This window comes from Anabas testudineus, chromosome 7 (assembly GCF_900324465.2).
Source record: "Anabas testudineus chromosome 7, fAnaTes1.2, whole genome shotgun sequence".
Classification (NCBI taxonomy): domain Eukaryota; kingdom Metazoa; phylum Chordata; class Actinopteri; order Anabantiformes; family Anabantidae; genus Anabas; species Anabas testudineus.
Window position 1 is genome coordinate 21,802,870 of NC_046616.1, and position 12,942 is coordinate 21,815,811.

Sequence of the window (12,942 nt, forward strand, 5' to 3'; positions counted from 1 at the left end):
TACTGCACAGTTTGTTATTATATAATTAATGATAGCTATTATTATTCCATGACAGCATGGGATTAAGTATGTGAAAAGAGTAACTAGAGCATTAGAGCTGTTGGGGCTCTACAGACAGACCTGTATCTAATACCTAACAGGAATATATTTATCATATTTATTAATATGATGTGGTGTGTGTGTGTGTGCGTGTGTGTGTGTGTGTGTATACACAGACATTAACAACGCGACAGTCCAACCAGCAGGAGGCAATATGGGAGCTGTTGCACACAGAGGCTACGTACATAAAGAAGCTCCGAGTCATCACTGATGTAAGTGCAGACTGTAGTCTGCTCACACAAACAATGACCCCGTTCTGAGGTAGAAAAGTAGGCAAAAGGTGTTGGAACTTTCAAAACTTTATTTAAGCCAAGTGTGTTCTTGTTCTAATTAATGATTTAGCCATTCCTATTCTTTTGCAGCTGTTCCTGTGCGGGCTGCTGAACCTGCAGGAGAGTGGTCTGCTGACGGAGGTGGAGCCCACCAAGCTGTTCAGCAACATACAGGAGATTGTCTGCCTCCACACATCCCTGTGGATCCAGGTCATGCTGCCAGTCCTGGAAAAGGCCAGACAGGCCCGGGCTTTGCTCGACCCTACTAAGCTTCACCATGGCTTCATGACGGTCAGTAGTTGTTACCCTGTAAATAATAAACTGTATCTTTAAAAAAGAAGTCAGGACGGTCTACAGCCCTACAGCATTACTCCAGAAGACAGTTTCTGGCCTTTTCTAATAATAGTATAACAACTGCATCAGTGTGAAGTTTAGTTCTTAATCAGACACACTGACATCAACCAAGTCCTCTGACTAATGACAATTCTGACAGAATAGCTTATCTGTTCATCTTCACTTGGATGTTATGGATAAAATAATATGTAGCCATGAAACAGACAAAGGGAATATATGGTTATCAGGAAAGGCAAATGCATCATTATCACATCAGGGAGTTATACAGTGACACTACAGCAGTAAACTGTATGACTGACTGATACTGTAGTTTAATAACTTTAGTTTAATAACAAGTTTAAACAAGAGTAGTTAAGATAAGTTGTAGCTGGTTGCAAAGACCAGTACTCACTGTGTTTTACTACTACTAGTTTTTTCAGGTTAGCTACTTCTCAAGTCTGCTTTCAGCACCAGGAAATTCAAATGGTGCTGAGCTAAATGAAATGTGTTGATGTTTGCTGGTGGTAATGGAAGTTAAAACAAGCCAAAAAGGTGCTATAAAAAGCTGTCTTAACAGCTGAAGCATTTGAGCTAATGCTGAGAAAGTTCGTAAGAAAATGCTCATTAAAATGTTCCTGCTTAATTAGATATTTTGACATGAAATCCCAAAGTCAAAGAAAATATCATGGATAACACAGGAACACCTTAAACTACTGTTTCAGTGTTAGTCTAACCATTCGGCGCACTGAGACCAAATAAAAGAAATGAATACATGTATACAACAGTAGTATAGTGTTGGCTACAGACTGAGGCAGCAGTATGTTTGTCCTCATGTCGGTGTAGTAATATCTCTGACGCATGTCTTTGTCTATGTGTGTGTTCAGTTTGGCTCCAGGTTCCAGCCCTACATCCGTTACTGCATGGAGGAGGAAGGCTGCATGGAGTACATGCGCACACTTCTCAGGGACAACGAGCTCTTCAGGACCTACATAACAGTCAGTCCTCTTTGCTCCCTCGCCTTTAAGCCAGTCCCTGATACTTAGAGTACACCCTGTTCCCTGTACACCCCTCATTAGTTTTTTTTTTTTTTGTCCACTATTTTGGCTCATTATATTTCCTGTCTTTGTTTGGCTTAATTCAGTGGGCAGAGGCCCATAAGCAGTGTAACCGTCTGAAGCTGGCTGATATGTTGGCAAAGCCTCACCAGAGATTGACCAAATATCCACTCCTACTGAAGAGCATTCTCAAGAAGACAGATGAGCCATCAGACCGCGAGGTGGTCAACAGCATGGTAAGGGTGTTAAAAATTGGAAGAAAGGCGCTGCTTTCTCAACAACAAAAGCTGTCTTCCAGTAGGTAGCCTCCCGTATAAGATTAGAACAAAATGTTTTTCTTCCTCAAGGTGGCCACAGTGGAGGGCTTCATCAACAGCGTGGACTCCCAGATGCGACAGCGTCAAGAACAACAGAAGCTCGCCACCATTTCTGCTCGTATAGATTCATACGAGACCGTTGAGGGCAGCAGCGAAGAAGTGGAGAAGGTGAAGACGATTTATGGGCCTTCGCCATTCTTCAAAAAGCTCCGACTTCTGTGTAAATTTATGCTTCATGCTTTGGTTTTATTTCCCTTCTTTTCAGATCCTCAAGGAGTACAACTGCTTTGACCTTATGGCTCCCATGAGAGGAATATCGCCAGAGGAGACTCGACAGCTGCATCTAGAGGGAGGACTGAGGATGAAGGAGGGCAAAGACAGCAGGGTGAGAGTGGCTCACATGATGAGCTCTTATCTCTCCGCTCAACTTATGCTTGGTTTCTCACATTTGATTCACAGTCGCCTCGCATTTCACACTAAACGGCTGACCTACAAAACGCTACATGTGTTACTGTCAGTACTGAAGTGAGTTCATTTCCCCCAACAGATGGATGTCTACTGTTTCCTGTTCACTGATCTGTTGCTAATTACCAAGCCGGTTAAAAGGCTGGAGAAAGTCAAAATCATCCGGCAGCCTCTCCTCATTCACAATGTCGTCTGTAAGGAGCTCAAAGACCCCGGTGAGTGCTTGTGTGAGGAGGAGGAGGAGGGGGAGGAGAAGGGATACAGTTAGTTTGATTCACTAAGCAAATTTTAAAATGTTAATAAAATAATGATATGAATAATAATAAGTTTCTTATTTTCTCTGACAATCAATAACATTTAACAATATACTCGTATACTTATGAATATTTTGGCTTGATCTGTATCTATGAGTAAATTAAGCAGAAGTAAGAACAGAATTTAGATAAACTGTAAAAATAATGTGCAAATTTGTGCTTTTCTTTGTCTCTAGGTTCATTCATCCTCATCTACCTCAATGAGTTCAAGAGTGCAGTGGCAGCCTACACTTTCCAAGCCAACAGCGCCACCCAGGGGCGAAGCTGGATCGATGCAATCTGCAATGTCCAGGTTGGAGAGACAGCTTATACACAGTATATGACTAGATTTCCCGCGAGAGCACAGCTAATACATTAAAAAAAAGTTTTTGTCATAGATTTATTAGTGTTGATCCCGACAACCAGCAGCTGTTGTTGCTGATTTACTCAGCGTGATGATATAATTATTGTGCAGAATCAGCTCCAGAGGCTTCGCACTGAGGAGGTGGTCCGGCAGCAGAACAGTCTGAAGAGATGTACAGGGGGCGAGGAAGAGGAGGAAGACGAGAGCAGCAACTCCGCTACAAGTTCCCCGTGCCTGAGGCACAAAGACGAGCAGAACTCAAGGTATCACAGTAACTGTAGAGAAGGGAAAAGTGTGACGGCAGCTGTAAACACAACCTCAGCATTCACAAAGCACCTGGTCCTGCATTCATACATATTTTCACAATTTTCACAAAATTTCTTTCATCATCATCATCATCGTTTTCAAGAGGCTATTTGCTTTCTTACTGAGAAGTAGATAGAAAGATCGATACAACTCTCAGCTGTTCACTAAATGTGAAACTGTAACTGGTTTATACAGGACTATGACCTGTTATCTTTTCCACACTTAGTAGCATGGGTAGGAAGTGAAATGTTAGCTCCAACTTCATGTTGAATGAACAGATGTGACAATTGTTTTTGATCTGTTTTGTCTTATGTAGTTCTTCAACAATAAGCCTTCCAAATGTTATAAAGTGACAGTTTTATTGATGATCTACATTGTTTTATAGCCTAGCCGTCCTGTGAACCAACTACATTTCTCCTTTCAGTCAATCAGATGGTTCCACTGAGACGCTATCAGTGATGGACATTGATGAACCAAGTGAACACCAAGAGCCTCCAGCCCACAACGCAAACTTTGAGGAAACCACTAAGAGCGAATCCAACTCTGACGTGGCCAACCTTTCTGAAACAAAGGACTCTGATCAACCTTGTCGATCTCTCTCCATGGACAGCGCCTATGGTACCCTCTCCCCTGAGTCCCTCCTGAGAGATCTTCAGTCGCAGCCCGGCCACAGTGAAGGAGAGGAGACAGAGGAGGAAGAGGCAGACGCAGAGGGCCAGGAGGTGGAGCGGGAAGAGGCAGAAACAGAGGTGATAGAAGAAGAGAAGGAGGATGAAGATCAGGAAGAAGAAGGGGAGAAGGAGGAGGAGGAGGAGGAAGAAGAGGAGAATGGCTCAGTGGGGTCCCAGCTGTCAGTCCAGTCCGCTAAACCCCGCAGACGGCCTCATGTTCAGCCACGACTCCACTGCCTGCAGAGGCTGTCCACTCTGGCCTTATCCCGCTCTGAGGACAATCTGCTGCAGCGTTTTCACGGTAAAACCCCCTCATCCCACCAAAACGCACTCAACTCTGTGGAGCAGGAACAATTACAATGCAGGGACATGGACGTGTCATTGCTGGCACACAGTAAGAGCCTCTCTGAGCTGGGCCAAAACTGTGTGGAGCTGCTCTCCAGCGACCTCGACCAGTCTGATGACTGCTTGAGCGTGAGCTTGCCATCGGACAAACTCTACAACAGCCTGAGAAGCGCAGAGACCAGGCAGCGGCCGCCCACTGGACAGTGCGAGTCCCAAAGTATCAGCTTGGACGGGGAAACGGCTCCATCTGCCTGCTTGGATAGGAAAAATGAGTCAACAGCTGCTGGTGATTCAGGGGAAATGCCAACAAAAAAGAGGAAATCTCCAGCACAGCAGCACAAGAAGCTGACGATAGCTCAGCTGTACAGGATACGCACCACTCTGGTCTTAAATTCCACACTCACTGCATCGTAAGTCATGATTTCTGTAAGAGCAATTTAAGTTAAAGCTAGAATTTAGAGGTAAATGAGATATTGTGATAAATAGTGAGCTTCAAAAGTGCCTTTGAGCAGAGCAAGAAGTTTAGTCCCTACTTCCTGTTTCATGCTAAGCAAAGCAGCTCCTTGTTGGAGCTTCATATTTAGCATAGACATGTTCTGATCAGACTTCTTTATCATTAAAGACATTCTAATAGATTTCGTTCTAAAACTTTTTTTTCTTTTTTGTCATTTCTAGGGAGGTATAACCACTCTTCCAAACCCGCTGATCAGTGGCATGTGGACATTGTGAGGAACAACACTTGTTTTGCGTGGATGGACTGAATTTCTTGAGACACAAATGCACTCTCACTCTCATTGGATGCCCCACTCCCTTCCTGTTGATTTTTGTCTTTTGAGACAGTGACTCCACCATTTTTACACACAAACTATAACAGACCTTTTTTTGTCTTTTGTCATTTGTCGTTTGTCACCACACTTGTCAAGTGGAAGGGAGAGGCAGAGAGACACCAACTGCTTGCACTTTGCAAATGAAAGTAGCATTATGGGGGCTGGAACCTTAAGGTGGACTGGGTGGGTGAGAGCGGGGATGGGGGGAGCTTGTGCAGGGCATGGACGTGCTACCCCTATAGGGAGAGGAGACATCCAGATGGATGTCTTCAAACCACAAACACTGCACTCTGCACCGGAGCAAAGGTGGAGCTGAGTCCTGAATCTTCACCATCAAAATGCTCCCCACACATGGAAGGGGGTGGGGTGGGGGGGGGGGGGTGAAATAAGCAGCACCCAAGACGTCCTCCTGATATTTATACTACTCTTGATTTGCTTCAACAATTTAAAAAGAAAAGAAAATTGCACAGTTATGTTTGTCATGTAGAAGACTCACTTCAAGAGGTGATTTTACATTTACATTGAATTTAAACATGTGGTGTGGCGTTTGTTAGTGAGCAAGCGGACGCACGTGTGTGTGTGTGTGTGTGTGTGTGTGTGTGTGTGTGTGTGTGTGTGTGTGTGTGTGTGTGTGTGTGTGTGTGTGTGTGTGTGTGTGTGTGTGTGTGTGTGTGTGTGTGTGTGTGCGCGTGCGTGTGCGTGCGTGAGTGTGTGTTTGGGTGGCTGTGTTAAAAGAAAGTCTGCAAGCAAATGATACCGGTCCTGGATTCTTGATTTGAACCAAAACAGATTTCCATCTCCTGTGAATGCGCTAGCACACCCAAAGACGAGTAGCCAGCAGATTCCCAACAGATTAAAAAAAATGTGCAAACAACAACACAGTTGTCCAGTACAACCAATCACAGAACAGCTACACTGCCAGGGAGACAGACTTCTTCTTTATTGTTAACCTTTTGGTTGAATCAATGCCGTTTTGGTATGTGGAACTAATAAGATAAGTTGATTTTCTAAAACAGTGACTGAACATGGGTGATTTTCTGCACTACACATATACAGTAAATATATATATATAGGGAAATATATAGTGTGTTACGGCTTGAGTGTGAACTCACCCCTTGATGCCTAAATGTATTAAACCCGCATACAAAAGTGCACAACAGGACCGTGGTCATATAGGGACAGACATGAAATAAGGAGTCTACACTCGTCCGAGCACCTTTCTCTCAGACGTTTCACGTCTTGCGTTACGTTATGACGGTGAGATGAATGAGAGGTGGGGAAGGCTCGGGTTGGATGTTTACTGTAAGAAGTGAATCTGCAGAGCTGGCTTTAGATGAACAGCTTTTTTCAGGAGAAAAAAAATTAATAACTTTACTCTGATTTTCATCAGTGATGTACAACATCGTTCCAAACTTCTACCCAAACCAAATAGGTTAACTCTGTTTACTTTTCTTTTTTTTTTGTTTGTGTCGTATTTATTATGCCAGCTATGTTTTATATATAAGATATTGTTTATATTGTTTGCTTCTAAGATTTGTAATTCCTTTTTTTTTTTTTCATGTAGTCTTAATGTTTTTTTCTTGCCAGGCATGAATGTGCTCCATGTTCCAAAATCATGTGTTTCCTCTTTCAGGAATGACTTCAAAGTGTCTTACAGAATAAAAAAGGCTAAAATACTCAACCATCCCTGGCTTAATGGTTTAATCCTTTATAATGGAGTCATTTTGAGGAGAAAGGTTGATTGTGAAAGCCATTGCAGGAGAACGGTGGTTTTAAGGCAGACAGACGGCAGGTGTTGAAAAAGAAGGTTTGAGTTACAGCACAGAGGTCGTGACCTCCTGTGTGGCAGTAGCTCATTGCATCATCTTTTTTATGTCATTACATTAAGTTGTGTTGGGTCAGATCAACAAAACAGGGAGTGTAGAGTCAGGCCAGTTATCACTAAAACATGGACTGGAAAAGAACTGTGGTAGAGGAAGTAGCAGGACAATGACTGCCAACAATGAAGCAGCATCTATGGTGTAGTTGCTGAAGTCCAGTTGTATCTCATCATATCTTTTCAGTCTCTGGTCAAATTATTTCCAGTGTAGTAACAAACCAATAACCTCTTTTTAGTGACCATTTCTGTTATATATCTTTAATTTAAACAGTTGTACGTCTTCCATTTTGAATCGCACACGTTCACAAACTCTAACACACATTTAATGCATAAACACATGAACTACACAGAGATTAACAGCAGCCGCTGTTTGTAGCTAATATTCATAATATCTACAAATAAATAAGTAATTGTACAATTTCCCTCTGAAATTCTATAAAGTACCTTTAACACAGAAATACATCAAAATTGTACTAAAGTATATTATTTGAGTAAATACTACTACTACTACAGAACCTTAACTATAATATATATATACTATATATAAGTATTTTCAGAGTAGTATTACTACTTCACTTTATGTTTAACATTTCTACCTTATAGACCAACCGTGACTCAAACAACATAAGTGAAGCTCATCACATGTTCTGTGTTAAATGTTGAATATTAGGAGCATATTAGTATTAAATACTGTATGAAGTGGAACTGACAGGTGGTTGATCCGTAACGGTGCATCGTCACTTATTATTTACTGACATTAACAAAAAGTTCCATATAACTAAAGCTGGAAAATAAATGTAAGAGGAGTAAAACGTACAATACTTTTGGACTGTAGTGGAGGTAGACACGGATGGAAACATGGCAATACTCTAGTAAAGTACCTAAGTTCAGTATTAGAGTAAATGTCCCTCGTTACTTATTACCTCTGCATTTGATAAAGGTTTATTACAAACTATTCTGTATGTTAAGCAGATCCAGTCATGTGCAGTGTTAGATTGTTCAGTGCTGCCCAAAAGTGGTAAATGGGTAACAGAGTAAATCAGCACTCATACCTGTAGTTTATTTTCTGATCACATATTGAGTACATCTGTCTGTTTGTCTGCTTCTGGTTCCCAGAATGCGCAGCGGAGTCAAATCGGACTCAGCATCTCAATAGCAAAGCATGCGATACATGAGGGACAGCAGCGGGTCCTGAGAGCCCAGAGTAACCTCGTGGCCAAGGTGTATTTACAGATGATTATATCAGCTAATCGGTGGATTACAGCATGTTGAGCCCACACAAACCCTTAAGCTGCGCAGAAATAGACAGTGTGGTCCTGTGGGATTTTTGATTTAATCTGGTCCCAGGATGGAGCTGCCCCTCCCGTGCTCACATCTGGCCCGTCTGGATTAACTGTTGTAATCTGTGATTCTAAAACAATTTTATTATGCTTTACTGCTGATACGCTGGACTTTAATTATTAAAATGCAGCTTTCTATTTTAGCAACGAAGTAATTACACATCCTTGTTCGATTAGCCTCTGCTAAGTAAGTAATGAGGCTGCGCCACAGTCGGCTGCCGTCCCACGACGGCTGTGGGCTGGCTCCATCCTATAGGTTATATTCAGGCATATGATTACATACAGAAATATTAATGATCATATTATCATTAGACTACTATTTAAAAAGAATAAAGTGCAAGTGTACCCAGGTTGTTTGTGAGTCCTGGTTGTCACTGTGTTTACATGTTGCACGTCAATCATTCTGTTTAGACATTATTAAACATGTCATGTGTTCTGTGCACGTCTCTGCAGGGGTCTGCTGGAAATGCTTGCTGCATGCAGCTGGGGCAGCAGAGGGGTTAACACCACTCGCTGCGGCAGATGTCAAACACCATGCTGTAAAAAATGTCCGATTAACACAAAGGGGCACTTTGGCAAATCCTGATTAAAGGAGCACTTTCATTTATTAAACTCTGCCAATCCTCTGTACTCTTTGGAGCGGGGATTAAAACCAGGTAGACACCATTGTCTGTCTAAACAATCCCTCTCTAAGCTCTAGCTGTTTCCTGGTGCTCTGGCCAGGCCAGGTCTGGCTGGCTGCTCGCCCGCCTGTAATCTCAGTAGGGGCTTATGGGTCGCTACTACCACTACACACATTCCCATTCATCAACATCATCCCCTTTGGAGGGACGAGGTGATTGGATTTGGGACATGTTTTACAGGGGCAGAAAAAAAAGAACAGCGAACTAAGGCGTGTTTACAAGTGCTGTGCTGTGAAAAGGCCTGTGGACGAGTGGCAGCCATATGGAATGGATAACCCTGTGAACATCTGCCCCCGATCAGTGCCGAGCGCTGCCATTAGACGGGCGGCTGTGACCTTCACATGGTGCACAGGAACATCTGGCTCTGTTCTGCTCTCAGGGACCAATGACTTTGAAGCAGACAAGTGGCTGCAGAGATGTGTCCAGAGATTTCTAAACCTCTTCTGAGCAGCTTAAACATTTACCTGTGATGCTCACAGATACAGAGTCAAAACACTACTTTCTTCACTGTGTCCATTTTACGCTGCTTTACTCTACACAGAGGGAACTGTAAACACATTTCATAATAACTATTATAAGAAAGCCTGATGAGTTCTAGAAAACACAACACAGAACAGAGTTAGATATTAAAAACATGAAGAAGAACATATGAAGAAGCCCTGAATCTTAAGTTAGGATCTAATCTCACATTTTGGCTACAAGGAAAATATCAGTACTAAAAAAATGAAGTTGCACCATTTGTATATTAATTCTTTTGAGGCTGTGATTCTCCATCTGTGGTCTTTTTGGACGTCTTTAAACATTAAATCAGAGCCGATGCTCTCTCTCTCTCTCTCTCTCTCTCTCTCTCTCTCTCTCTCTCTCTCTTTTTTTAAATTACTAGCGACACAATCCCAGCAGCAGTAGTAAAGTGATAAATGTATTGCCAGCTGCTCTCTGACATAAATTCATTCCACAAAGACGTGGCATATGCCAGGGGATCAAATTTCTTTATCCTTGTAAAAGTTGTGTTGTTTTCTAAATTGAAAGAGCACAAGGTCCCACTTTCACACCACAATAGAAACTCCTCACCTCAATAATTGTATCAGCTTATAAGAAGCTTACTGTAATTACAATATTGTCTTCTTAGGGCAGCAGCCCCGAAAACATGAAATACAAATCACTCATTTCGAAATTAAATGGACGCTCATTCAAAGAGATGCTATACCAGAGGAGGACAGAGGGATTAACATGTAAGTCGGGCACATTTAATATTTACAGCGCAATCACACAATTAATCTGACAATGTGTTCTGTGTTTAATACCTGAATTGACTGGTCGAGCACGGGGCGGTGGGAGAAGCAGGGGTGGGATGTTGCAGAGGCTGTTGACAAGTTTGCAACTTGTGACCTAAAAGCAGCATCTGCATATTAACCAGCTAGGCCCTGAGGTAAACTCTGGTAATGTGTTTACCCAACTACATAGAGTCGCTTTGTGTTGCCGCCAGGTTCAACGCTGGTACCCAAACAGTGCGTTTAGACAGCACCTGTAGAGACGATGCAGGCGATGAGAGGAGAGTGATGAGGGGAACCATGTACAACAGCAGCCAGTCCACACCCAGGCTTTTGTTTGTCTTTCATTTTCTTCACACTAGAACTAAAACTATCAGTCAGTGTAATAAATGGAATAAAGCTACTTTCTCACTGTACAATATGGAGACTAGGGCAACAGAGTGGACGCCCTGATGGAGACAATTGTGTTGTGTCCTCATTCTAAGGTGTATTTGCATATGGACGACTCATGCAGAATGTCTGTGTTAGTTTAAATAATTGAATTATACACTGCTAGGTAATTTAATAATAAACAAAACTTCAATGGCTCCTGTCACATGCTGAAGTGTCCTTGGGCAAGATACTGAAGTCCAACTTGCCCCCGGTGAGACAGGTCAGCTGCAGCAGCTCTGCCACCGGTGGAGTGTGTGTGTGCAAATGAGTGAATGAGAAGCAGTGTAAAAGCGTTTTGAGCACCAGTTAGGTAGAAAAGCACTATAGAAGTGCAGATCATTTACCATTCATATTTCTGAGTCTGAGTCAAAGAAGTAACATTTAACTATTGCAAGTATAATATGTTCTATACTGTAGTATCACATGCATCATTAGTTGCATCATTGTATTATTAATATTGATAATTTAATATGTAAGAAGCATTGTGCAGCTGGTCAAGGTGGAGGCTATCATAACATATCACACCACATGGAAAATACTAGATTAATAATAATATTATGCCAGGGTAAACTATAATGAAGACTACTGTAATCTCAGATGAAAAATACATAGATCTGCGGAAAAAACACAGTATGCCAACGTGCTATACATGCTATATACATAGCATATGCATGTACACTATACTATATACACTACACTATATACACTATACTATATACACTACACTATATACACTATACTATATACACTACACTATATACACTATACTATATACACTACACTATATACACTATACTATATACACTACACTATATACACTATACTATATACACTATACTATATACACTACACTATATACACTATACTATATACACTACACTATATACACTACACTATATACACTATACTATATACACTATACTATATACACTACACTATATACATTAAACTATATACACTACACTATATACACTACACTATATACACTATACTATATGTACTATACTATATACACTACACTATATACACTATACTATATACACTACACTATATACACTACACTATATACACTATACTATATGTACTATACTATATACACTACACTATATACACTATACTATATACACTACACTATATACATTATACTATATACACTACACTATATACACTATACTATATACACTTCACTATATACACTATACTATATACACTATACTATATACACTACACTATATACACTATACTATATACACTACACTATATACACTATACTATATACACTACACTATATACACTACACTATATACACTATACTATATACACTACACTATATACACTATACTATATACACTACACTATATACACTATACTATATACACTATACTATATACACTACACTATATACACTACACTATATACACTATACTATATACACTATACTATATACACTACACTATATACACTACACTATATACACTATACTATACACTACACTATATACACTACACTATACACTATACGATATACACTATACTAGATACACTACACTATATACACTACACTATATACACTACACTATATACACTATACTATAACACTACACTATATACACTAACTATATACACTATACTATACACGACACTATACACTATACTATATACAATACACTATATACACTACACTATATACACTATACTATATACACTACACTATATACACTACACTATATACACTATACTATATACACTATACTATATACACTACACTATATACACTACACTATATACACTATACTATATACACTACACTATATACACTACACTATATACACTACACTATATACACTACACTATATACACTACACTATATACACTATACTATATACAATACACTATATACACTGTACTATACTTTATGCTACATACATTATACTACCTACATCTATACACTACACTATATACACTACACTATATACACTGTACTATATACA

General features: G+C 40.5%; 2 protein-coding genes across 7 annotated transcripts in view; both read left to right on the forward strand.

Annotated features, from left to right (window-relative positions):
• The window catches only part of plekhg5b (pleckstrin homology domain containing, family G (with RhoGef domain) member 5b), a 61,284-nt gene extending 54,253 nt beyond the window's left edge, over positions 1–7,031 (forward strand). For 5 of the 6 annotated variants that reach the window (XM_026368263.2, XM_026368265.2, XM_026368266.2 and 2 more), the window contains 11 exons: positions 216–311; positions 462–662; positions 1,589–1,699; positions 1,846–1,995; positions 2,107–2,244; positions 2,342–2,461; positions 2,624–2,756; positions 3,032–3,147; positions 3,310–3,461; positions 3,929–4,930; positions 5,196–7,031. In XM_026368263.2, the coding sequence (XP_026224048.1) occupies positions 216–311; positions 462–662; positions 1,589–1,699; positions 1,846–1,995; positions 2,107–2,244; positions 2,342–2,461; positions 2,624–2,756; positions 3,032–3,147; positions 3,310–3,461; positions 3,929–4,930; positions 5,196–5,205 (2,229 nt within the window). In that variant the 3' untranslated portion in view covers positions 5,206–7,031. Of the gene's footprint in view, positions 1–215; positions 312–461; positions 663–1,588; positions 1,700–1,845; positions 1,996–2,106; positions 2,245–2,341; positions 2,462–2,623; positions 2,757–3,031; positions 3,148–3,309; positions 3,462–3,928; positions 4,935–5,195 lie in introns of those variants that run through there. The other variant, XM_026368264.1, reaches the window with a different exon arrangement.
• A 4,767-nt stretch (positions 7,032–11,798) lies between these two features.
• Positions 11,799–12,716, forward strand: LOC117152871 (dynein heavy chain; the record flags this gene model as incomplete). The annotated part of the gene is made up of 3 exons (XM_033326044.1): positions 11,799–11,882; positions 12,219–12,383; positions 12,600–12,716. Coding segments are annotated over 3 exons (366 nt in total), but the record flags the coding sequence as incomplete, so codon positions are not given.
• Between the last annotated feature and the right edge of the window lie 226 nt (positions 12,717–12,942).